Source organism: Elgaria multicarinata, chromosome 15, assembly GCF_023053635.1.
Source record: "Elgaria multicarinata webbii isolate HBS135686 ecotype San Diego chromosome 15, rElgMul1.1.pri, whole genome shotgun sequence".
NCBI classification, from domain to species: Eukaryota; Metazoa; Chordata; class Lepidosauria; order Squamata; family Anguidae; genus Elgaria; species Elgaria multicarinata.
The window spans coordinates 15,723,236-15,750,512 of record NC_086185.1 but is presented as its reverse complement, the minus strand read 5'-3'; the positions used below and the strand labels follow the sequence as shown (position 1 = coordinate 15,750,512).

Genomic DNA, 27,277 nt, shown 5'->3' with positions numbered 1-27,277 from the left:
CACAGTAAGAGGAGGGATCGAGAGAGGGAGGCAAAGCTCATGCTTCAGAATACTTGGAAGGATTAGAATCCGATTCTTCATCTTTCCTTCCAGAAAAATAGCAAGGATGATCAGATACTGGGCCATAGGATGGGCACCACAAAAACAGGAAACGTATCACTAAAGAAGAGAAAGCAGGACACCATTTGCATAAAATCAGCATATGCTAATTTATAAGTATTAGTGCTGATTGAGGAATAATTATTATAATTTATATAGAAATACAGTACATCTCGCCATAGTGTGGAAGACTGTGACCAGTTTAAGTGTGTCCCTGGCTCACTCTGCTGTCGATGGACAACTTCAAGGCCCAACTCTTCCTTCTGATGGTTCTTTATCGTTAAACCAGACTTGGGACCAGACAGCCTTTGAAACAGAGGACAATGCTCTGGCAGCCTTTCAAATAGAGGACTGTCCTAACGCATGGCCACCCTACTGGCCCACTTGAAACATCACGCTCCCTGATCACCAAACAACAGATCCATCCAGACCAGCTTCAGTTTAGACGAAGGGGTGGGCACAGCAGAGGCTGGTGGTTGTTTTCGGTGGGGCTGTGACTGCATCCTGAGTGGGTTTCAGTCAGAACCAGTCGAAATTCTATAGGAGCTGTTCAAGGTGCTGAACCCAATCCCCGAAATGGGTTCAGAGCCTTGGATAGCTCTTGTGACCTTCCGGTCACAAGAGCCTACAATTTACATTGTCTTGCGCCACTGACTATGTTGACTAGAGTTCATGGGAGTTGAAGGCCAAAATACCTGGCAGGCTCAAGTTCATAGAATCATAGAATCATAGAATCATAGAATAGCAGCGTTGGAAGGGGCCTACAAGGCCATCGAGTCCAACCCCCTGCTCAATGCAGGAATCCACCCTAAAGCATCCCTGACAGATGGTTGTCCAGCTGCCTCTTGAAGGCCTCTAGTGTGGGAGAGCCCACAACCTCCCTAGGTAACTGATTCCACCGTCGCACTGCTCTAACAGTTAGGAAGTTTTTCCTGATGTCCAGCTGGAATCGGGCTTCCTTTAACTTGAGTCCATTATTCCGTGTCCTGCACTCTGGGAGGATCGAGAAGAGATCCTGGCCCTCCTCTGTGTGACAACCTTTTAAGTATTTGAAGAGTGCTATCATGTCTCCCCTCAATCTTCTTTTCTCCAGGTTAAACATTGCCTGCCTGCCTGAGATTAGAGTTGCCTGAACTAAAGTTGCCTGCCTGAGATTAGAGGGATCCCCTAGAAAAGTCCCTCGCCTGCCCCAATGGGCCCTCTGCCTATTTTCTCCCCCAACCATAGGCGCAGCTTGTAACAACAGCTGGGGAGCCGCCCACCATCTTGATTTCCCAACAACACTCCAGAGCATTCCACGGTATTGTGGGAAGCATGACATCTGAACTGGACCACAAGCCAATGTATCTTGAATTCTGACTTGGAATGGGCAAAGCTTATTGTGTACAATCAAGAGTCAGGAAATTGGATTTGGAAGCCAAGCTAGAATTCAGGTTGCCCAGACACTTCATCTGTTTCCTCTTTAACTCCAGTTTCAATGATCCATTCTTAAAATCAGATCTGCTTCGAGAGCACGGCAAGCTAAAAATTGTTTTCTGTGGGAAGGGAGGGGTGTTTATTTCAGTAAACAGCATTACTCATACCTACTCTCCTTCCAAATCTTTCTCAGGATAATTGCCTGGCATTCCACTAACTTAGCCCCTCCCATGCTTTTAAATGGCACCCTTTCGTATTGTTTTTAAATGTCCATGCCAGATGCAAGCCGATTTCCACAAACTCAGCGTATTAAAGGAAGTGCACTCAGTCGCATTGGAATACACAAAAATGTGATTATAACAGACACTCTGACAATTATTTCTTTATTTGTTTATTTAGGCAGGCACAGAATGGGAGATCAAGCTGGAGCGTGGAAGGAAAACCTGGCAAGTAAGGAAATGACAGAAAAAATTCGTCATTTCGTCACTCTTCGCAAGTGGCAGAAAATGTTAACTTCGACAGGCTCAGGGAAACAGCGGAGAGAAGGAGGTTGTGTGGAACGAACTGAAATGAAAACGGCATCCATTTTGTTTAGAAGGACCAGTGAAAATTTCCTCAGAGAAGGAAGTCCCTCATCCATAAGGATCACAGGCCAGGAGCCAAAAAGTTGGGTGAGAAAAACAAGATAGGATGAGATATGAGATGTCTCCCTACAATGGCATGCTCAAAACCCAATGGCTAAGAGATGTTCCTGTGCGGTGGAATAGTGAGGCCCGAGGACTGTTATCAACAAAGTTAGGACCCTTTCCTACCACATAGGGATGCCTCTTCTAAGTTGTTGTTGTTGTTGTCGTTGTTATTTGTATCCCGCCTTTTGCCCAATGCTGGGCCTCAAGGCGGCCATCTTCTATGACAAATATGTGCATCATCTACAAGCCAAGAAATGATGCCTCTTCCTTCAGAAATATATCTTTCATCCCTTTCCAAAAGTAATTGTAAGATGAATCGATTAGGTCTTTAATCAGGTTGCATCCCTGATTTCCCATCATTATACAGCCATGTTATGCTTTTGACAGTGTTCAAGTGTGTTCCATGCTGCTCTGAAGCAGCAAAGAAACGGAGCGCCCAACAGCTATCAAGCTGTGCTCAATCCTGCCAAGTTCTACCCGAAATATGGGCCTGCAACGCTGCTTGGGGTAGTCTCAAGGAAAACCAACTTGGTAGGGGAAGGGTTAAGCATTCTCCACTTCTAATCACCCATAGGAAGGGGCTGTTTGAAGACACAGTTAGGGCTTTGTTACACATAGGCCATAGCTAGACCTAAGGTTTATCCCTGGATTGTCCAGGGGTCAAACCTGTTCATCTAGGTGACACACAGGGGATCCAGTGCTCAGGCAGGGGCAAACCCTGGAAGATCCCAGGATAAACCTTAGGTCTAGCTGTGGCCATATTTGCCTCCTGGGGCAAATAGGAGCCAGAGGGGGTTAACTTTTGTTGGGACAAGGCAATGGGAGGAAATGATTTTCAAATCCCTCCTAGTTCCTGAAGACTTATTCCAGTTATTTGTTAAATTACTGAAGACTTGTTATTTCAGCTGAGAACTTGCATTTTGGAGATCCGATCATTTATCTCAATTCAAATGTGATTAACGCAATGCCCTTTCGTTTATTGTCTTTAATTATCACTACTCACCTTTATTTTTTAATTAAAGTCAGAATCAATTTTTGACGATTCATTTCATCGAGCTTTCTAGATTTAAGGTTTGGCAATGGACACTTTTATAAACTGGATCAACACTGGCAGCGAGGGGAAGGGAAAATATATTTCCCCATCAAAGGAGCGTAATGAAATCCTCTTGGGAACTGAAATCTCAGATGGAGTCAATTAAACATCTCTATAGTATCTTATGAAGCTTCCAGATACCTAGATTGAACCTGAGGCCCTCAATAACCAAAGCATATACTAGGAACATAGGAAGCTGCCTTGGTCCAACTAGCCCATATTGTCGACACAGACTGGCAGCAGCTCTCCAGGGTTTTAGGCAGAAAACTTTCCAGCCCTACCCGGTGGTGGTTGAACCTGGGACCTTGGGACAGAAAACATTTAATAGGAACACGGAAAGCTGCCTTATGCCGAGTCAGCCTATTGGTCCATCTAAAATAGTGGTCTTCAGCTGGTCCAGACTGGAGACCACCCCGGACTCCCAACCTGCAACATGGGACCCATGCCCAACATGGCAGCAACAGCTTTGCTGTGACCTATCTTGACTGCTCTCGCAACCCACTTATGGGTCACAACCCACTGGGTGAAGACCACTGATCTAGAACATAAGGCCATCAGAAGAGCCATGCTGGAAGACACCAAGGATCCATCTAGTCCAGCATTCTGTTCACACAGTGGCCAACCTGCTGCCCAAGAGAAACCCGCAAGCAGGACATGAATACAAAAACACTCACCCCACCATGTTCCCCAGCAACTGATGTACATAGGCATACTGCCTCTAATACTGGATGTAGCATTGAACCATCGGGACCAATAGACATTGATTGTCTTCTCCTCCAGGAATTTATCTAGCCTCCCTTTTGAAGCTATCCAAAATTGGTGGCCACGGCCATATTCTTGTGGTAGCTAGCTCAATATTGCCTCTGCTGGACGTGTTGAACCTTAAGCGTATGGGCCAAATCTGGCCTACCTTGCATCCCAGTCTGGTCCTATGGGTTTCAGCAGTTGGCCATGCCCTTCCCTCCAGATGACCAATCATTTGGTGGCTTCCCTGCTATTGTGCAGTTTTTGAGACTAGGTTACTTCCCTAGCTTGTAGAAGAAACAGAACTACCTTCTCTTCCAATGACGAATGTGTGCAATTTAGGTTTTAGAACTCTCATTAGCGTATATGGTCTACTAGCCCTTATGTACTGCTGGATCTCTCGTGAGGGTATCATGTCCATTCACTTTCAAGCACTGTATGTTTAGATCCCATGGGAGATTTGGTGTAGCGTGATGCATTGTGTCATGTCAGGCAGTGCGGTGAGGTGGTTAGAACGTTGGACTGGGGAGACTCACAGGGCAAGGGACACACACCCCTGTCTATACTGTACAGCAGCTTTCCCTGACCTGGCACCCTCCAGATGCATTGTGCTATAACTCCCCCACTGGCCATACTGACTGGAGATGATGGGAGTCGTAGTAGAACACGTCTTAAGCACACCGGGTCAACGAAGGCTACTGAAGAGACATTCTTCGCGTTTGTAATTCTACTCCAACTAAAGGAGGGGAAAGGAGCAGGGAGCCTGTTTTGTACAGCAAGAAGTAATCTTTACAAACATCCACTCCTTGGGGAGGTTTTTTTTATTTCAAGGTTCTTAACTGTTAAAATAAAAAGAGGCCTCCAGATTTAAGAGACCGGCCTGCTATCAATCCAATACCAATCCTTTCTCCTGCTAAGAAGACAGATAGCTGTAGTATTATGTTATTTTTCTTTCTTTCCTTATTTTATTTTATTTTTTTTTTAAAAAAAACACCCACTCGCTACTCAGACACAAAACATCTCACGCTAAGTGGCATATAAAGCTCCCCGTGTTTACCCTTGTAGCGCATCGCACATCAAGCCATGTTTTGCTTCGGCGTCACGGCGGTAAGGTGTGTGGGGGGGGGGAGTCACACGTTCACCGGGAGCATTAGGAAAATCTTCCTGACACTCAGATCTATAAGTCTGTTGTTCAACAGCCTCCCCCGGGAAGCAGCAAAGGCTTGGATGCTACAGTCGTTTAAAATGAGAATGGACAGAGCCCTAGAAAATACACCGTGGGGAGACAGGCTGGATGAACCCAAACAGACCTTGCTCTCCGTGTGTGTGTGTGTGTGTGTGTGTGTGTGTGTGTGTGTGTGTGTGTTATCTTTAACAGGCCCTGTTCTATTATCTAGATTCTAGCTAGGAAACAGTGGTAATTACAAAAGCCATTTCCACCTGGCGGGATTCGTAATGATCTGCTTTGTAAACAGATAATTGCTAATGAACAATTATTATTATTATTAATGAGATAAAGCGCTGCGCTGCAGGTGAAAGGCAGTTACCTGCCACAGCGCCAGCCCACAGGAAAGGAGCAGCCACGTTCCTTCCAGGAGGGAGAGGGGAGTTCAGGGTCAATCCACACGCACCTGCTCGCCACTCCCAAGTTGACCCCAAAATGTAGGGCGACCCTATGGAAAGGAGGACAGGGCTCCTGCATCTTTAACAGTTGCGTAGAAAAGGGGATTTCAACAGCTGGCATTTGTAGGCAAGCATCACCTGGTGAAATTCCCTTTTCATCACAAGAATTAAATTTGCAGGAGCTCTGTCCTCTTGGCCAGATACAAAAGAGGGCAGGGCTTCTGCAGCTTTAACCGTTGTGATGAAGAGGGAATTTCACCAGGTGCTGCATGCAGGCAAAGGGCATCTGCTGATATTCTATACAACTGTTAAAGATGCAAGAGCCCTGCCCTCCATTTCATATGGTCACAGTACCCAAATGGCAACTTTGCCGGCATTCAAACAAGCCATTATTTCTGCAATGCGTTTAAATTCCTATGTTCGTGTGGTTCCAAAAGCCGAGCCCTACTGCCATTTTCTAGCATTGTCAATCAATTATAAGAGACCTGGTTAACACAGAAGGCTAGGCCATGATTTATTTCACCTGTGGTTTGTTGCCTTGCCCAGGGTTTAACTGTCAGACAACTGTACCAACTGTGCTTTATTTTCAAAATCCCTGAATTGTTTTCCTCCTCCTCCTTAGTTTACTCTCTCCTCATATCCCACACACCTTTGTGGCACTGTAGTACTGCATAAAGAGTGGAGGTTTTATCACTCTTGCCTGCCACCTCTGTAGCCTGGAGAAATAACCCACAAACAACCCATGGTTCTGGCTTAACCTATAACGGCAACCCAGAGTTCACAACCCAGCAACGAACCATGAGTTCTCTTTCTGGGTTGTTTGCGGTTAACAAACTACAGTTTGTTAGTGCAGCCATGTTCACACCTCGCAAGAACCTAAAATTCAGAAACCCACACCATGGGTTAGCGTTATGTGGGAATCAAGCCAGATTGGTAATCAGTTAGCGGTTGGTTTTATGCAAGCCAGGCTGCAGTCCGAAGCGCGCTTACACAAAAGCAAGAGCCAATCTACACATGCTGCTGTATTGCACACTACTGCTTCTACTTGGGCTGGACCACAACAGCCTGCAGATGGGTAAAATCGCAGAACTGAACGCTCTCCAGCCCATCAAAAAACAGCATGTAAAAGAGAAGGTGTGCTTAAAATCCATGGAAAAGCACTGAAACATGCAACATGCATACCCTTCACTTGCTGACTATGGTGGTACAGGCCAAGAAAAATGACACCATATGATTTTGCAGCATGTGCCGTTCAACTCCAACTCCTATGAAAGCTGTTGGGAGGCTCCTCCAAGGAAAGACAGCTGGTTCAGAGTCTGAACCTGTTAAGTTTACATGTCGCAAAACCTCAGCGGAGGTTGCGCCTTGAGGTCTTGCCATTACAGTACACACCAGCCTGTAGGTCTCCTCTTCTATATAAAACCCAGTTCAGCTTTCCTCTTTCCTTAGTCCTGTCTAAAGAAGAATTCTGTCCGTCTCAAAAGCTTGCTCTGCTTGCCTCCCAACCCAGTTGTCAAATACCATCTGAACCTAGGACTGACACAGCAACCAATCTTACAGCAACTGAGCTATTATTCACAGGTCAATGGCATTCAGGTGTAGTTGAGAAACCCGATTATAGTTTTCATATCAACACCGACAGTGAAATGGAGCTTTAATTCTCTGGAACGGCACTATATTACATCTGCTGTACACTCTTAATTGCATTTTAGACTCTCCCTCGCTCCCAGCAGCTACAGGCTGTTGCGTTCACTATTGGCTCCGGGCGCTTGTGCAATGATGCAGAAGTCGCCTCGGTGCGGAGTCTGAGCAGGTAACCTTGAAAAGGCCGAACGCCGAGGTTTCTATGTAAGAGCCTGAAGTTTGCTAGGGCAGAAAGTGATGCAAGGTAAACCGAAAGGGAGAAAGCTAGAGAAAATGTTGTCAGGCGAGCCCAGAGAAAGGAACTGTTGGGATTATGGTGCAGTTCTGGCCACCACACCTAAAATAATTTTTAAAAAGATATTGCAGAGCTGGGGGAAACGCAGAAAAGGGCAACTAAAATGATCCAGGGCCTGGAGCATCTCCCCTTTGAGGGAAGGTTACAACCAGGGCGGACGCCAGACTATATTGCGCCCTAGGCAGGCGCGTTCTGAAGCCTCCACCCCGCGCCCCCCCCGCTCGCTCACTCACCACCCCATCACTCACCCGCCCGCTCGCCCGCTGCCCCCGCACCCTCGCTGCTCCGGCTCCCCCCTCGCTCACACGCTCCGGCTCTCCCCATCACTCGCCCGCCGTCCCCGCTCGCTCGCTCACTCACTGCTACGGCTCCCCGCTTGCTCGCCAACTCACCGCCCGCTCCCAGCTTTGAAGCCAGGATGCTGGGGTTGAGGGGGAGGGCAGAGGCTTTGAAGCGGCGCGCCCGGAAGTGGCTTCCTGGCGCGCCGTACTAAAGCCTCCGCCTCCAACCCCAGCATCCTGGCTTCGAAGGAGCCAGGACACTGGGGTTGGGCGGAGGCTGGGGCAGCGGCTTTGGAACAGCACACCCGGAAGCCGCTCTAGGAGAGCAGCTCCCGAGTACGCTGTTCAGTGCCCTCGTTTGCTTGGCGCTCTAGGCAGCCACCTGAGTTGCCTCTATGGCAGCACCGGGCCTGGTTACAACAGCTGGGATTGTTTTAGCTTAGAAGAAAGGAAGCGAAGGGGAGACATGATAGAGGTGTACGAAATTATGCATGGTGTGGAGAACGTGGATAGGGAGACATTTTTCTCCTTTTCTCAAAATACTAGAACCTAAAGGGCTCATCCCATGACGCTGATTGGTGGGAGATTCAGGACAAATAAAAGAAAGGACTTCTTCACATAACGCATAGTTAAACCTGTGCCCTGCTTGAGGGTTCCTGCTCAACAGCTGGTTGGCCACTGTGTGAACAGAATGCTGGACTAGATGGACCCTTGATCTGATCCAGCATGGCTCTTCTGGTGTTCTTAAGGACTTCTTCACAGAGTGCATAGTTAAACGTTGGAATTCACTACCACAAGATGTAGTGACGGCCACCAATAAGGATGGCTTCAAAAGGGAGATGGATAAATTCTTGGAGGAGAAAGCTATCAAAGGACCTTTGGTCTGATCCAGCATGGCTCTTCTTATGTTCTAACTTCCATCAGCCCTAGCTGGCATAGCGAACTAATGATGGGACTTGCAGATCAAAAAATCTGGAGAGCCACAAATGCCCAATCCCTAGGTTAATGGAAGGACAAAATCTAAAGATGCAGTAGCATAGTGGGACCTGCTGTCATGTTGCTTATTATTTATAGATATCATTTCATTTATTACATTTCTACACCACCCAATAGCTCTCTGGACAGTTTACAAAGATTAAAAATTAATAAAAATCATTCACATACAAACATATAAATAGACAGCATGTACACACATATATCTAAAACAATTTTAAACAACAATAAGAAAAACCCAGGGCTTGATTAAAACCTCATTATATGCTGCCAAATGCCTCAGAGAAGAGAAAGGTCTTCATCTGGCACTGAAATGATAACAATGTTGGCTCTAGGCAGGCCTCATTGTGGAGATCATGCCACAATTGGGGGGGCCACCACTGAGAAGGCCCTCTCTCTTGTTGCCATCCTCCAAGCCTCCCTTGGAGGAGGCACCTGGAGGAGGGCCTTCGATGATGAACGTAGGATGCGGGTAGGTTCATGACAGGTGAGGCGCTCCATCAGGTATTGCAGGTATTGCCGTGTCAGGTTATTTATCGCATTTTCAGCATTCATATCACTGTTCACATACACTATCTCTGAAATTCTTGAAATAGGCCCAGAAAGGTAGGCCAGTAATATTACCCCCACGTTGCTGGAGAGTGAGAAACCATTCTCAGCTCCAACTTAGAAGGGATTCCTAGTAAAGTGTCATGTAGTAGACCCACACCTATGATGGCACTTGCCCACCTTCCTCAAATCCCCAGTCACCAGCCTCCAGCTCAGCTGCAGGTGGCAACTGATAATGGAAAGCTTCACAGCCCTTTACATATCCCAAAATGCCCCACAACAGTGTTATGCTGGGCATTTCAAGGCATTGTGGTAGATCCACAATGGAGGGAAGCCCCATGTTTTAGAATAACCAGGAAAAGCACGGGGCTCCTATGCTTTAACATCTGTACCGAAGAGCGCACTTTTTCATTCTTATTTTTAGCATTTACGGCCTGTCAATGCAGGAGTGAAAAAGCCGTACCTATCAGAACATCTTCTTTTACACAAACTATTAAAAGATAAAAGGAACTTGTCCTCCTTGGCATTTGATTCACACACACACACACATACACACACCCCTCTCTTTCTGCCTCTCTCCTCGACTTCAAAAAGAAATGCAAACAGCGATAGGCTTGCCGTACTGCCACCGCTCTAAGACAGGACCAGTACAGGCTGGGAGATGACCACAGGCAGCAGAGCGCAATCCTCTTGAGATGGGAAATCAAGTGATGCTGAAGGGCCACTCAGGTAATTCGAAGGGATATAAAGATTTGCAGGTACAATAGTGCCCATTTGAGGCCCCCACTACCACCACCACCCTGTTTGTGAAGTACCTGGTGCCGAGGCTGAGCAACTGCTCTCAACCCAACAGTTGAAGACCGACGTCCTTCACTAGTCTAAGACAGCACAGGTGTGTTTGCGTTTGCTCTTTAAGAAAGAGAGCATTTTCCTGCTTTGTATCCTCCAGAGCTGTTTCTAGGTTTGGGGTCTGGGGTAGGCCTTCAGCAAGGAGCTCCCAATAGGTAGGGTGACCATACAGAAAAGAGGACGGGACTCCTGTACCTTTAACAGTTGCATAGAAAAGGGACTTCCAGCAAGTGTCTCACTTGTACGCATGCAGCACCTGGTGAAATCCCCTCTTCATCACAGTGGTTAAAGCTGCAGGAACCCTGCCCTCTTTTGTATCTAGTCAAGAGGGTAGGGCTCCTGCAGGTTTAACAGTTGTGATGAAAAGAGAATTTCACCAGGTGCTGCATGCATACCAATGCCACCTGCTGAAATTCCCTCTTCATCGCAACTGTTAAAGATACAGGAGCCCGGTCCTCCTTTTCACAGGGCCACCTTATCAATGCATCCTCCTGGCTGAGACTACCCACGTCCTCATCCTCATCCTCATCCTCACCACCACTGCCCACTCACTTGCCTTGTCCCTCTGGACCCAATCCGCATCACTGTGCAGAAGGAGAGGGCAAAGTGATTGCTGCACCTTTCCCTTATTCCCACTGCTGCTCCCTCGCTCCCGGCTTTATCAAGGTTCTGGATCCTGCAGAGGGTTCTACTCATGCTCAAGGCGGGGAGGTCAGGGACCCTGGGGATGGGGGGGGTACACAAGGGGAACACTGCGGGGTGAGACCAGAGCAAGCTGCCCCATGCCTCTTACGCCAATTAAAGTGTCGCCTATTCAAGCATAGAACTGCTGAATAAGTTCGATGCTTAAAGTCCTAACGTGGCCCTCTGGGGTGCCCCACCCACTTCCCCAGGCCCCACCCACTTCCCCAGGCCCCGCCCACTTTCTGCTGAGTGCTGATCGTTTGGCGGCTTCCCAACTTCTACGCAGGTTTCCTCCTCTCCCCCCACCCCGTTCCAAAAGGTTGAAATGCCCTTCCTAAGGCTTAGGAAACAGCGTTAAGCTCAACTATGCCGCTATTTTCAGCCCTGCCCCTTTTTGCCTTCGGCCACACCCACCACTGCAATGGGGGCCCTCAGAGCTTCTCAGAAACTCAATCTCGACTTTGAGCTAAAAGAGGTGAAACGCCCCAAAACTAAAGGGACTACGCCTGCTTTGTGAGCAAAACCTTCCTTCGAGCTCTTCCCTCGGACAACTAGAGCCTCGATCGGCAACTCGCTTTTAACAGTAGGCCGTATTTGGCCCCGAGCAGGGGCTGAATGGCTGCAGCAGCATCTCTGCCCTGTAATTCACCTCCCCGTGAGTCAAAACACAAGCAAAAGGGTTGCTTAAGCCATTTTCCTCCTGTGTGGACCACAACAGAGGCACCATTAGAACTGGATGCACCTGGTGTTTTTGCTTGGGTACAACAGTCAACGGTTGAAGCATGTTGTGGCTCTCCAGACGTTTGGGGCTACAACCCACATCAGCCTTAGCCAGCATAGCCAACAGTGAGGGATGATAGGCGTTGCATCTGGAGGGACAAAGTTGCCCATACCAGATGCAAGGAACAGCCTCTACTGCTGTTCAGGCCAGAGAGCTTAGGGTGCAAGAACTCTTTGGCTATATCAGCCTCCAGATGTTTTAGACTTGCACTCCCATCATCCCCAGCCAGTCGGGAATGCCGGGGCTCATGATCTAAAATTTCCACCGGGTTGGGAAACAGTAGCATATATCTTAGATTGTACAGACAGTAGTAACTGGGAAGTAAAATAGGAGCGTGGTCAGGGTGGTGGCTGGTTATGTCGGGGGCCAGAAGATCATAAGGGATAGACTGAGTGCCCTCCCCCTGCCAAGATTTGCCTATCCCTAAACTAGAGGACTGGGGTCATCAGCCCAAACAACCAAAGTCACACACAAGCCGCATTCCGACAACACACTATCCCACACTCAGTGGTTGCATGTAGGTGGTTTTGAACCATGGGTTGTTTGTTGAAATGTGGAGTAGCTGTTCCTGAACACAGCACATTTCCTGCAGTGTCGGTTATCCTGTTGTCTGAACACAGCCCCTAGCTTGTTAACCACGCAGTGTGGGTTCTCAAGGTGGCTTATTTGAGGAAATAAGCCACACTGCGTGATGAACAGACCACCCTGGCTGCATTCAAACAACACGCGAACCCACAGTTCAACAAACAAACCACGGTTTAAAACGACCCACACGCAAGCACTGAGCGTGAGTCAGTGTGTTGTGCGAACAGTTCCATCAGTGTTCCCGTTTACAAGGCAGTAAATCCAGAGTCACCTGCATTTACACAGGTATACACACACACACACACACACACACACACAGAGGAAACGGAGCAGCGCGGAGCAAGGCATAAATATTTCAACAGCAACTCAGCTTTGTTATTCTGTTTAAAGCAGAAAACATGACAAAACCTTTGATTGTTTTACTTAATACCAAATAATAATTCAAAGAGAAACAAACCAGCGTTAGTCAAGGGTGCCCAACAAGGGTTGCGTCTATGTATGCGTGTATATTTCCTCCTTCTAGCAGTGAAGAATACAGCTTAGCTCATGATAAAAGCCTCACTGTTTCACAGCTTGTTAACTCCCCCCTATCCACCCCCTTTGCGGGAAAGAATAGGACATTTCATCATTAAAATACAAAAAGGGATGGATGTAGAGAAAACAGCCCTTGGGGTATTGGCTTCATTTCATGGAAATCTGCAATAACATTGACAACGTAATCCTATATGTGTCTACTCCACAGTAAATCCCATTGTGTTCTATGGGCCTTCCTCTACGGTGGCCACTTACACACGTCTACCCAAAGCAGAGAGACAAGATATGAGAAAAGAATTTAAAAAAGGACAAAGGAAGGCACAGATCTGTACGAAACTTTGATGTACTATCTTAAAGGTATGGATGCAAATTTAGAAAGGACAACTAGAATTCGACATTTCAATCTCACCCTAGTGGAGAAGACCGCAATCAAGTGAGGGCAAGTGCTAACAGTTGATGGTCAACTTCGACGCCCAGCTAAATGGTTCTTTATCATTAAAAAAAGATTTTGACTGGAAGACACCTTCAAAGAGAGGATTGTCCTCTGTAAAATAGTAGACACCCTACTTTACTCCCAGGTAAGTCTGTGTACTACAGGATTGCAGCCCAAATCATGTTTCTCCCTTACGTTATATGCAAGAAACACCTGGTGCATTTACCGCAATGGAACATAGGAAGCTGCATCAAATCATGTCAAACTATTTGTCCATCTGGCTGAGAATTGTCTATTCTGAGTGGCAATGGCTTTTCAGGGACTCAGCCTTTCCCATCACCTGTGTCTTTTTTTTATTTATTTATTTATTTATTTATTTATTACATTTCTATACCACCCAATAGCCGGAGCTCTCTAGGCGGTTCACAAAAATTAAAAACATTCAAAGTATAAAACAACAGTATAAAACCATAATATTTTGGGGGTTCTCCTAGAACCATCTTTGTCACTTGAGGCTCAGATGGCCTCGGTGGCACGGAGTGCTTTCTACCAACTTCGGTTGGTGGCCCAGCTACGCCCCTATCTGGACAGGGATAACCTAGCTTCAGTTGTCCATACTCTGGTAACTTCCAAATTAGATTACTGCAATGCCCTCTACATGGGGCAGCCTTTGAAGACGGTCCGGAAGCTGCAGCTTGTGCAAAATGCGGCGGCCAGATTGATAGCTGGAACAGGGAGGTTTGAGCATGTAACACCGATTCTGGTCCGCTTGCATTGGCTGCCTATATGTTTCCGAGCCCAATTCAAGGTGCTGGTCTTAACCTATAAAGCCCTACATGGCTTGGGACCACAATACCTGATGGAACGCCTCTCCCGACATGAACCTACCCGTACACTGCGCTCAACATCTAAGGTCCTCCTCCGAGTGCCTACTCCAAGGGAAGCTCGGAGGATGGCAACAAGGGAGAGGGCCTTTTCAGTGGTGGCCCCCCGACTGTGGAATGATCTCCCCGATGAGGCTCGCCTGGCGCCAACATTGTTATCTTTTCGGCGCCAGGTCAAGACCTTTCTCTTCTCCCAGGCATTTTTAACAGCATTTTAACAGCATTTAACAACGTTAAGTTTGTTTTTAATGGACCCCACAATTGTTGTTTTTAAATGGATACTGTTGTTTTTATACTGTTTTTTTTTGTGTGTGTGTGTGTGTGTGTGTGTGTTTTAAATTGTATACTTTTAATGTTTACTATTTTAAAATGTTGTAAACCGCCCAGAGAGCTTCGGCTGTGGGGCGGTATATAAATGTAATTAAATAAATAAATAAAATAAATAAATAATATAAAATACAATATAAAAACTCAACCAGATAAAAACAGCAGCAATGCAAATTTACGAATTTAAAACACCAAGTTAAAATTTATTTATAGACTGTTAAAATGCTGGGAGAATAAAAAGGTCTTCACCTGGCATCTAAAAGCATATAATGTAGGTGCCAAGCGAACCTCCTTAGGGAGCTCATTCCACAGCCAGGGTGCCACAGCAGAGAAGGCCCTCCTCCTGGTAGCCACCTGCCTCACTTCCTTTGGCAGGGGCTCGCAGAGAAAGACCCCTGAGGATGACCTTAGGGTCCGGGCAGGTACATATGGGAGGAGGCGTTCCTTCAGATAGCCTGGCCCCAAGCCGTTTAGGGCTTTAAATGTTAATACCAGCACTTTAAATGTTAATACCAGCACCGGGTCCGGACCTGGACTGGCAGCCAATGAAGCTGGAAAAGGACTGGCGTGATGTGGTCTAATTGGCCAGTCCCTGTTAGTAAACGTGCTGCCCTGTTTTGTACCAGTTGAAGTTTCCGGACCGTTTTCAAAGGCAGCCCCACGTATAACGCATTGCAGTAATCCATGCGAGAGGTTATCAGAGCATGGATAACTGTAGCTAGGCTATCGCTGTCCAGATAAGGGCGCAGTTGGTCTATCAGCCTAAGCTGATAAAAGGTGCTCTTTTAACTGGAACAGATGATGGTAGAACCCAGCACCTTCTCCATGAATGGCAGGTGCTCTACCACTAAGCAATTGGGTCTTTCCATCTGGAAACAACAAGCCATCACTCTTGTAACAGCAGGCTCTGCCCACGGCATTCTATCAAGTCATGTCCACTGAGCAAACCTGCAATGAAAACAATGAGGCCAACCTGCCATTAGAGTTGAATCATAGAATTGTGGAAGGGATCACAAGGATCATCTAGTTTAACCCTCTGCAATGTGCAGGAAAACCAATTAAACCATCCATGAGAGGTGGCTGTCCAGCCTCTCCTTAAAAACCTCCAGAGATGGAGAACCCACAACCTCCTTAAGTAGACTGTTCCACTGTTGTACAGATCTTACCATCAGGAAGGGTATTCTTATATATAATTGGAATCCAGGTAGCTGTATCTTATACCTATTATTTCGGGTCCTAATTTCTGTGGCCGTGGAAAATAGTTCTTGAGCATCTTCCCTGTGGCATCCTTTTATGTACCTGAACACTGCTAACATGTCTCCCCTCAGTCTTCTTTTCTCCAGACTGAACATCCCAAGTTCCTTCAGCCTGTCCTCAAGTCCCTGTATCATCTTTGTGGTGTTCCTCTGAACCTGTTCTAACCTGTCAATGTCCTTCTGGAAATGTGGTGCCCAGAATCGTACACAAGAGTCCAGGTGTAGTCTCACCAACAACTTTGGCTATGTAAGCAACAGCACTTCGCCCCTAAGCATGGACGATAGAGGATTTAATCCCCGCGGTGCAAACTGAAAGTTGGCATCTCGCCCCACCACTTAGCACCAACAAGTATCAAATGCAATGCTTTCATCACACCAGCGCTGCTACCAAACGAGTAAGGGCCCATCTCTATGTTTCATTTGGATGGGTGTTCTATACATGCACGCATGTATAGATAAATCAAGATGGGCAATGCTGTCACTTCTCCTTCTCTATCCACATGTAACTAGAGTAGAAAGGATTAAGCTCCTGTTCATGCACAGCGGGGGGTGATGTCAAACATGAGGAGACCACCAGGTTGGGTGAAGTTAACATGAAACAAGAGCACAGAGGAAAGCCAGGCCTGACTCAGTCCAACTTGGCCACATCTAGCCACCAACTGTACAACCAATGGTGCAGCAGAGCCAGAGTTCGCAGGAACTCAACCTAGACACTTTTTTGATTAGCAGGGATGTTAGAAAGAACTGGGCATGTTTAGCCTGCAGAAGAGAAGATGGAGGGGAGACATGATAGCACTCTTCAAATACTTAAAAGGTTGTCACACAACCTTTGTGTGGCCAGGAGGAGGGCCAGGATCTCTTCTCGATCCTCCCAGAGTGCAGGACACGGAATAATAGGCTGAAGTTAAAGGAAGCCAGATTCCAGCTGGACATCAGGAAAAACTTCCTGACTGTTAGAGCAGTACGACAATGGAATCAGTTGCCTGGTGAGGTTGTGGCCTCTCCCACACTGGAGGCCTTCAAGAGGCAGCTGGACAACCATCTGTCAGGGATGCTTTAGGGTGGATTCCTGCATTGAGCAGGGGGTTGGACTCGATGGCCTTGTAGGCCCCTTCCAACTCTGCTATTCTATGATTCTATGATATTATCTTCCACCAGCACCCTTTGGAATTCCCTGTTCCGTTGCAATTAGCTGCAATTTTCACAGTGACTGGGGACTGGGGTGGGGAATGAATTTTTCCAACCACAATATATTTGTTCCCTGTTGTGATGTTAACTATTTTGGGATGGCTTGGCCTTGACCGCGCAACTAAAGTGCAATAGCTTCATAAAAAGAAAATTCAACAGCCTGATTCTGATGGATATGAAAACTGCAATAATTGGTTTGTTGCTTTGGATCGACACCAGCTGCCTTAATGTTTGGGTGCTCCTTGGGGGTTGTGGCTATGGGAACTGCATCAAAGGGTGCCCGGCACTTGGAAATTTACCACTGCACCACTGAATTCAACAGCAACTTTCAAGAACTGCTGCTACGTCTCTGTCCATGCAATGAATGACATTGTGTACATTGCAGGCCAACACCTAAAAAGCCCGACAAAAACCATAGTAGCACAATGACAACACAGCATGCACACACACACACACACACACACACGTGAGCACAAATCCCACATGAACTATAAAGCCAAAAGGAATTTGTAGGACCTGTTTTTGCATTCACTTCTGCAGGCTCCACTTAGATGTGAAATGCTACTAAGCGGTCAGGTTGAAACACGACAACTGCCCTGCTAAATCAGGCCAGGGACAAGGTCTCTTTTTAACAGCAGCCAGCCAGGTGCCCTGGGGAAGTCCATGAGATGGCATAAAGGGAACAGTATACTGTAAGAACGTAAGTAGAACCATGCTGGAGCAGATCAAGAGTCCATCTAGTCCAGCATTCTGTTCACACAGAGGCCAACCAGCTGTTGACCAGGAACTGACAAGCAAGTCACGAGTAAAACAGCACCCTTCCACCCATGTTGCCCAGCGACTGGTGTACATAGGAGGTAGCACAGTACACCCTGTTGTCTGTCCCCGAGAATTCCTACTCAAAAGCTACATGAGGAACGTGAATGTGCGATGTCTTGCATTGCCCCCATGCCTATCAGAACTCTCCTCCTCCATAAATGTGTCTAAAGCCACCCAAGTCAGTGGTCATCACCACCACAGAAACACTCCGCTCCATCTCGTCCAACATTCAACTTCCAACGAGAGCCCAAACGCGAAACTTTGGGGCATACCCAGAGGGTGATGGCCCACCTCCTTTCCCCAAGGGAAAACTCTACCTTCCCTGAGTTGCTCACCTCCGGCAATGGCATCCCGTTGATGATGAGATCCGGCTGTTGGGGGCTTTGCCCGGTGAAGGTATGGTGATAGACGTGGTTGGAGCCGGCGTTCCTGTTGTTTTGGCTCTCCACGTTGAGAAAGGTGCTTTCCGATCGGCGGCAGCCCAGAGGCAAAGTCTGTTGGTGATAGTCAAAGTAGTTGAGAGACGACGTCAAGGAGGAGCAACTCACAACGTTCATTTTATCGGTCTCCTCGACATCCCGCGGCACCAGGCGGATGTCGTTCTTGCTGATTTTTTTCTTCTTGTTGGATTTCTTTTGGTGCCCGTAGGAGTACTCTGCAATTCTGCAGGACACAAGAAAGCAAAGTGTGAGTATCTTACTTCATCCTCAAACTGTACACTAGTCAACAGAGAATCCCAGAGGAACTGGTTCCCATCCACATGCAGGGTCATTAGGCTTGGCTCTTGTGAAAGTCCTTAGGTTTATTTTTCATAGGTATTAAAAAAAAAAAGTTTGTCGACCAGATACATAAAGACAACAAGTGAGGAATAAAGTGTGGGAGGAAAAAAGTTCCCCTGCTTTTGTCTGCTGCTGAGAATTGTCGTTATCTAGTTACCAGAGATATAGTTCAGCCTGCAGAAAAGGGGAAAGAAAATAATTATGTAAAAATCCACGCAGTGAAAAAGAGACGTGAATGCATTTCCATTAGTAATAAGCATTCGAAAACTTATTTAAATTGATCAGTATAAACATGGAAAGCAGGGAGAAAAATCAGAACAGGGAGGGATTGTTCCATGCTATTTCCCATAGCAGTAAACCTCGCACAAACCTTCTTCCTTAGCTTCTCACGGGTGTTTTATCAAACTATATAGCATAAGCTTGTTAACACCCACTCGTCTGGTCGCCTGTGGCGAGTTTTTTTAAAAAAAGAGTGACCAGGAGAGGGAAAGCTTTTTAAACTGGAAAAAAATGACTCGTGCAGAATTTCTGTGGGTAAGTTATTTTGGTGAACTTATGTGTAAGACTGATACAGTATTTTTGTTTTTGGTTGTATTACTCCTGGTAACATCTAACAAGTCAAACTTTTCCTCCCAATCCCAGCTCTTTCCTATTCCCTCCACATGACTATTCCCTTGGGGCAATTTTTATTTTTTTAATTTTTTTCACAGCCTCAAGCGTGGTGCATTTTGAAAGGGAAAAAAAATATCTTTTTGACCTTCAGCTGATTTACAAATTGTACATCTGCTTTTGTCCCTTGCACACAAGGAAAGGAGGGCGGGAGGGGGGGATGACAGGAGGAAAGTTATCAGTAAACAACGACTCGAAAAATAATTAAAAACACGAGCGCATTCAGCGTTATCTCGGTAAGTCTAGATTGAAGAAGCTGCGACTTGGTATTAGCGTTGGGGATTGCGTATCGTTATCAGTGCCACACAGATGTAGATATACACAGGACATGCCAAGCGACGCAACCTTCCCAAAGAAATGGCTTTGACTTTAAGCAAGGCCTGAAGAGAGCCATCCCCCCAAAGCGTTGCCTGTTCAACTTTCAAAATCGCAGAGCTTTGGAAAACCCAGCAACTGCAGCGATGAAGCGGTGAGATGAATCACCCCAGAGGATCTTTGCACAATAAATAAAGATGTTGCTAAGATTCTTGCTCAAGGCTAATTGATACTAAAGGAGATGGGGGGGGGGGGGAGAGCTGACAAGCCCAAAAAGTCTCTTTCTCATCTTCTGTGTCAAGTGAAAGAGCATTTCTTATGAAGCATCCTTGGCCAGGTTAATCTTTATATAGCAGCATCACCATACGTGGTACTCTAAAGAACCGTGCGAGCTGGAAAACCAGACCAGGCAGGCAGTTGCTTGCTCCTAAAATATGACCGGCTAAATTCCAACCATGGGGAAAAGATGCGGAAAGGGTTAGGGTTACAAAAAGGAACAGAAGAAACTGACTTTGCATGAAGTCAGACCAGGGGTCCAGCTAGCTCAATATGATCTCTTCTGATAAGTCTAGAGCACAGGTAGGTCTTCCCAGGCACTGCTACCGGCAATCTTTTTAACCTGGAGTGTCTGGAAATAGAACCAGAGGCCTCCCTCTTTTCAAATCATCGGTTCTGCCATGAACTACAGAATTCTCCCAGAGAGGTTAATGGGGCCAGAGAGAGCAGAGAACTGGAAGGGGAAAGAGCCACAGGAGAGGAGTGACACAAGATGTAGATGTATTGTTGTTCTTGAATGAGAGATAGGATTCTAAAAATGCAGAGGCCTGAAGTTCAAACGTACAAGTTGATGCACAGCTGTCTTTACAGAGGCAGAAGAAGTGAAGAGAGCATTGCTCACTTGACTTTTCACTCACTTACACACACTCCTCGCACAGAAAATATAGGTTGCATGAAACATGCCCCTTCCCCTCTAGGCATTTCTGACCTGGCCACAAGCAGCCTCCTAGCTTTGATCCCATTGACGCTGGTCAAGAGATGTTCTCTGCAGCATGCATTTCATGAAATGTTAGAAAATTCCAGGGCTTCTTTTGCAGCAAGGAGTGGGGGCCCGGGGGGGAGGGAGAAGAGAGTGGAAGAGATTTATACACGCACTTTGTGTGGGCTATTGACACTTAAAGATGCCTCGGGCAGCAAATCCTATACACATTTACCCGGGAGCAAGTCCCATTCGACATAATGGGGCTGACTTCTGAGTAGATCTGTAGTATAGCATGGCTAAATTGTGGTGCTGTGTTTCTGAATGCAGCATCCTGAAATGTTGCCTACAAGGATTCATTCTGTGGTTTTCCCCCGGTCCTATTGACCAATTATTTAATTAAAGCACACTTCATTAATCCCCAAGTCATCACACTAAACCAACTGGTTATACAGAAGTGCAAATCAGTTAGGGGCGTTGACACTGGGCTATATATATATATACTGTTTTTCTTTTGTCCTTCGGTGCCTATTCTTGCTTAATGGACCAAGTTGGCAAGAGATTTGGCATATTAGGTCTCGTTTAAAAGCCGAGCGGCTCCTAAGGAATTGCACACGCAATGACTTTCTTTGCAGATGATATTCTCTATGTGCACGCACAGAAACAAGCTATCGCCCAGTGGAGCTGTACATTGTAAAAATAAAAAGAAAGAGAAATGCTAAACTCCCCATCATCACTATAAACAGGGTAAATAAAACTTTAAAGACTGTGGATCCTCCCAGACTCTTCAGACTGCTGGAGGCATTTGTACATTTCAAAAGAGAGGGCAAAATTAATTTCTTTCCCTTCCACCAGCCATGACTTAGGACTGAAGGAATGGAGGAGTCACGGCTATTTCGCTCGTAACAGGATTAAACCATTTATGAGCCGTTGCAGCTGCTCCTTTATGGCGCCCAATTGATATTCATGTGCGGTTAGCGTTTGTCTACTAACTTGTGCAACACAGAGAATAGCAAGAGACAGACAATAATCGCCCGGCTGTTACATATTCAGGGTGCTCGAATTCACATCTTAAGATTTCAAAAGCAGGCGGGGGGGGGGGGGGAGAGATTTCATACACAGCCCTACATCTCAGACTTCAGAGATGACCAAATAGACAAATAACTGAATAATAATAATAATGTGGTGGCAATTCAAAAGCCAGTTAAAAAGAGAAAAGAGCTAGGAGCAACCTATATTTAAGCAGCGATTTGGATATAAAGTTGTTGTTGTTGTTTTTTTTTTGTGGGTTGGAAGGTGGCTTAGTTATTTTCTCCTTGCAAGACCTACGGCACAAGATCCAAATATAGGAAATGCAAAACCCTGCCCCCACTTCTTCTTTTTGAAAAAAGAGAATGCAAAAGGTTTTTCCAGGTCCTTCCCCCGCACCCCTCTTCGTTTTCCTTTTTTGCTATCCTTGGTACATTTCTGGCTGAACCCTGCTTTCTTTCATCCCCTGTTCTGCCAGCCCAACGTTCTTTCTACAACCAACCCTTCTGGAGAAGAAAACAAGTGCGGTTCTAAAAAGCACCCACAGTGACCTCATCTGGTGGGGATAGGATATCGACGGGAACGCAGAGGCCCTTAAAAAGCGATGCCCACCTACGGCAATCGAAAAAGAGTCTGGGTTTATTCATCCCTACAGCACCTATTCTCAAACTCCTCCATGGAGGTTTCTCTTGCCAGCTATTCCAGGTCTAAAAAAAATTAAAAATCGTCACATTGCAAGCCTGAGCAGAGGTGCAGAGGATCATAAATTTGCACTACACGTCAAAAGCTGGCCGAAGCCCTTGTCCTTTTCTTACAATATTATTCTTTATCTATATTACTGAAATGACTATGGGACTCCACACGCACACATACTTTCCAGCCAAGTACAGCACACCAGGCAGATTTAAGACAAATGGTACCTGGTGTGTTTTAGATCGCAAACAATTTGTATAAAAACCACCATATCACATTTACTTAACCACAATTAGGGGAATACATTTAAAAGGTGAACCAGGAGTTCACTGTTGACATTTTAATACGTCATTTTCTTGGAACTATTGGATTCCTTAGATTGATTTGGAGCTATTATTATTATGACTTATTATTATCAAATTGACATTAAACATTCACATTTTGCTGGCACCAAGAAACGAGTAGACTTTACCTGCAGTTGTAGGTCCTGATTTCTTTGTTATCCCGCTTGCATTTGACGGCCACAAAGATCATAGTGACAAACAGAATGGCAGCAATAGAACCCAGGGCAATAATAAAAATAAGGGACAAGTTTACAGATCCTATGGATTCCTGGGCATCCAAGGCTGGAGAAAGATATATCAAAATCAAGGCAGAAGCTGAGAGAGATGTTTTTCCATGGTCATGAGCCACCACAATCAGCTCGTAGGTAGTCTTGGAATTCTCCCCAAATGCTCTAGTGGTCCTTATCTCGCCATTGACCTGGTCAATCTCGAAAAACCCTCTATCTCCTTCAGCCATCTCATATGAAAGTCTCCCATTCTCCCCTTCGTCATAATCATCCGCTTTGACCACTGTCACCAAGTAGCCGACCCCTGCGTTCCTGGGGATGTAGACTTCAGCAGTCCCGTTGACTAGAGGAGGGGCGGTTATCACAGGGGTGTTGTCATTGACATCCAGGACGATCACTCGGATGGTGGCATTGCTTTGTAAGGAGGGGTTGCCTCCGTCTTTGGCCAAGACCTTGAACTCAAAAGACTTCGTTTGCTCATGGTTGAAGGATCTCAAGGCATAGATGTCTCCAGAGTTGGGATTGATGGAGACGTAGGTGAAGACAGGCATGTCCCTCACTTGGGATGGCACTATCTGATAGGAGACACTGCCATTAAGGCCTAGATCAGGGTCCCTGGCAGAAACAGAAAGAAGGTAGGCCCCAGGGGTATTGTTCTCCTGCACAATGACCTGGTAGTAAGGTTTCGAGAAATGGGGGTGGTTGTCGTTCTCGTCCGTGATCTTGACAGTGAAGGACTTGGTGGCTTGCAAAGAGGGGATCCCATTGTCCTTCGCCTGGATAGTGAGGTTGTACTGGTCCCTTTGCTCCCGGTCCAAACGTCCATCCACCAGAATGGTGGAAAAACTCTCGTACTCTTGCAGGCGGAAGGGCACATTCCCCAACAGCTTACATTGCACCCGGCCATTGGCACCAGAGTCGCGGTCGGAAACTCTCACCAGAGCAATCACGTAGCCCGGAGGTGCGTTCTCACTGACCTCCACCAACTCACTGTTAACAGAGAGCAGGTTAATGAGAGGCGGGTTGTCATTGGCATCTTGCACTGTGACCGTCACCTTGCAGTGGGCAGGAATGGAGTTGGGCCCGAGATCTTTGGCCTGCACATCCAGTTCGTAGGCATGGCCTTCCTCGTAGTCAATTGCCCCAGTGACCGTGATCAGGCCTGTCTGGGGGTTGATTTGGAAGAGGTCCCTGGCCTTTTCGGACACATAGCTGTGGATGGAATACAACACTTGCCCATTGGTGCCCTCGTCAGGGTCCGTGGCATTGAGACGGATCACTGGTGTGCCCGGAGGAGCGTTCTCTGGCACGCTAATGGTGTAGGACAGTTCATCGAAGAGCGGGTTGTTGTCATTGGAGTCAATGACCCTGATGTTCAACTCCACCGTGCCAAAATTGGGCGGGTCACCCCCATCCAAAGCAGTGATCATGTAACTGTAATGAGATTGGGTCTCGCGGTCCAGGCTCTTCTCCACCACCAGCTCGGCAAAACGGGAGCCATCACCACGCATCTTGGTCTCCAACCCAAAGAGGTCATTGGGCGTGATCTCGTAGCTCTGCACCCCAAAGTTACCCGAGTCCGGATCGTAGGCACTCTCCAACGGCACCCTGGTTCCCGGGCTGGCCGTCTCTGAGATCTCCAGCGCAATCTGGTCCGTGGGGAAGCTGGGCGCGTTGTCGTTGAGGTCTTTAATCTCCAACTTGATGACACAGATCTCCATGGAGCTGGACATGACCTCCAACGAGATCACGCATTTGGGGCTCTGCCGGCAAAGTAGGTCCCGGTCAATCTTCTGCTTGGTCACCAGTAACCCTGATCCAGGGTTGATGTCCACCAGGTGCGGCGCAGAATTGGAGACCACCCGGAAAGCGGTGGGCTGCCGGGGATCCAACACAAAGCCCGCGTCTCGAGCATCTTTGGCAATGTTAGCAATCACCGTGCCGGCTCTCTGCTCCTCCTCCACGGAGTACTTCAAGTTGATCAGGGCTCCTACCCCAGTCCACAAGAGAGCGAGCAGAAACCGGAGCAGGGGGCACAGAATATCCATAGCTCACGGCTCAGTGCACCCCACTGCCTCCTCCCCTTCTCTCGTTGCTGCCTGTTGATTTTGCGGCTGGAAAGGAGGGGGTGGGCGGGAGGATCCGGGTTGACTAGTTTGGGGTTGTTTCGGGGATGGAGAGGAAGGAAGGAACGAATCAGAGGGAAAGGCTGGGGCGGGGGAAGGAAGGGGGCTTTTCAGTGCGGTTACTTTAAGAGCTAATTGCCTCTTACTTCCTCGCCGCACATCTTTCGGCCGCCCATTCCTAGTTAGAGGCAACACCACCACCACTACCCCTTCCCTGGGAAAAAGAAAAGAGAGAGAGAGAGAGAGAGAGAAAGAGAGAGAATCAAACCGCTTCTCTTCCTCTCCACCAGGTCAAGGACAGTTCGAAGTTACCGAAAAGGCAAATCTATTTCCAGTTTCTTTTTAAAACAGAAGAAGGAGAAGAAGAGATCACAGACACACATACGAAGTGCAGTCCGTGGATTGGGGAGGGGCCTCGATTTACTTGCACCTGGCATGCGCAAATCTCTCTCTCTTTTTTCACCCCTTTCCTTCTCCACACCCCCCCAAAAAAAACCTGCACAGACCTTAATTGAGAAAGAGGAGCCTCTCTGGGTAAAGAGTGGGGGGACACCTCTGCTTGGCCAAGATATTAATACAGATATTACTGTGTTTTTTTAAAACACACACACAGAGAGAGAGAGAGAGAGAGAGTCAGAGGCAGAGAGAGAAAGAAAATCAAGGATGAATAGGGAAGTAAAGAGCTAGGAGAAAGTAAGGCATGGAAGGGAATAGCGTGGGGGAAGGCATGGAAAGGGAGAGTGGGGGGCAAAATAGGAGCTGCCCAAAGAGACAGAAAATGCTCGACCACAGAGGCGAAAAACTGACTGGGGAGGGGTGGGAACGATGGGGGAGGACAGGGGGGGAGGAAAGGAGGCAGGGTGAGCAAAATATAAAATAAAATAGCAACGGAGGTTTTTTCTACTTAGGGAAGTGCTGCTGGAGCATCTCCGTGCCCTGGCAAAGAACGCAAGGAGGCAATGTCATGCCCAAATCACAGCTGAATTAGGCAGGGGGGAGGCATCCTTGGCAAGCAGGAGGGGGGAGGCACGCGTAGCCCACCACCTCTCCCCTCCCCGGTGAAAACGAGGAGTTGCCGGGGCTGGTGGTGGGTGCAATCGGTTTAAAGAGGGGGGGCAAAGACGGGATGGGGGGGCAGGGTCGTCGAAGGCTCTCGGGGGGGGGCAGCAGGTTAAAAGGGGGGGAGAAAAGGAGAAAGGAAGCAGGAGGAGGCGACTCAAAGGCGGCGGCGGCGGCGCTGCAATCCTTCTCCGCCGGGTCTGGGCTCGGCTTCTCCGCTCCGTGGCCCCATGATCGATTATCTGGCGTTGGGCAGCCTCCGAGCCGCCGCCGCTCGCCCCAGGCGACGGAGGCGAGGCGTGGAAAGTTTGGCCGCTCGCCTCATCGTCCTCCGGGCCGGAGCTGCGGGCGGGGGGGGAGCGAGGCTCCGGGTCTTGTGCGAGGAAGCGGCGGGGGGGGGGGGAGAGAGCGGGTCGGGGAGAGGGAGCGAGGAAGAGGAGGAGGAGGAGGAGGAACAACCTGCAGAGGAGCGCGATCGCTGGCCGAGCTCTGCTCTCTCCCCGCTCGCTCTTAAGTTCCCCGGCAGCCAAGCCGCGGCTCCACCAGGCGGGCTGCGGGAGCCTTTGCAGAGCCGGCAGCCAAGCCGCAGTGGCCGCTCAGTTCCTCCCTCGCCGACGCTCCTTTTCGCGAAATCAGAGTAATCGCAAGAATTTCTCTCCCCGCCCGCTCCTCTTTCACGCCTTTTTTTTTTCCCCCCCGGTGGTGAGTGTCCTTTCGGGCCAGCGCCCGCCCGCCTCTCTTTTTCTTGTCTTTTCTCTCTTTTTCCTTTTCCCCTCCCCGCGCGCGCCAGCCTCCTCCTCCTCCTCGGCGGCGGCGGCTGCTGCTGCTGCTGCTGCTGCAAACTGCCGGCCACACGCGCGCCTGGAGAGACCCAGCGGCTCCGGTCCCGAGCTACGGCAGGGCTTCAGCCAATCGCAGCCCGCTTCGGCGCGTTCCAAGCCGAAGGGGGAGGAGCCGCCCGGGAGGGAGGAAGGGAGGGGGGAAGGGGGCGGGGCTCGGCGGGTTGAACTCTTCTCGGAGTGGTACCCAAGGGAGCATCCTTTTTGTGTCTCCGCTACGCCGAAGATGCAGGGAAGCCGAGTGGCTTGGGGGGGGGGGGGGGGCGCGGGGGGAGAGACACTCTTGAAAGGAGCGGAGGGGGGGAAGGGGGTGTTTTTGTTGTTATTTCTTGTTTGATTGTGTGTCTGTACGTTTTTTTCCTCCACCCCTTAGAAGAGATGTGCTTTGGGACAATATTCCCAGATTTGGACACTATCGAGAAATCCCATTATCAGGACCGACCCAACATGGACAC

At 47.9% G+C, this 27,277-nt stretch overlaps 1 protein-coding gene across 2 annotated transcripts in view; it reads right to left on the bottom strand.

Moving 5' to 3' along the window:
• Positions 1-24,896, bottom strand: part of PCDH19 (protocadherin 19) — a 155,586-nt gene extending 130,690 nt beyond the window's left edge. For both annotated transcript variants that reach the window (XM_063141734.1, XM_063141735.1), the window contains exons 1-2: positions 22,700-24,896; positions 18,102-18,429 (exon numbers count right to left, since the gene is read on the bottom strand). In XM_063141734.1, the coding sequence (XP_062997804.1) occupies positions 18,102-18,429; positions 22,700-24,846 (2,475 nt within the window). In that variant the 5' untranslated portion in view covers positions 24,847-24,896. The remainder of the gene's footprint in view (positions 1-18,101; positions 18,430-22,699) is intronic.
• Between the last annotated feature and the right edge of the window lie 2,381 nt (positions 24,897-27,277).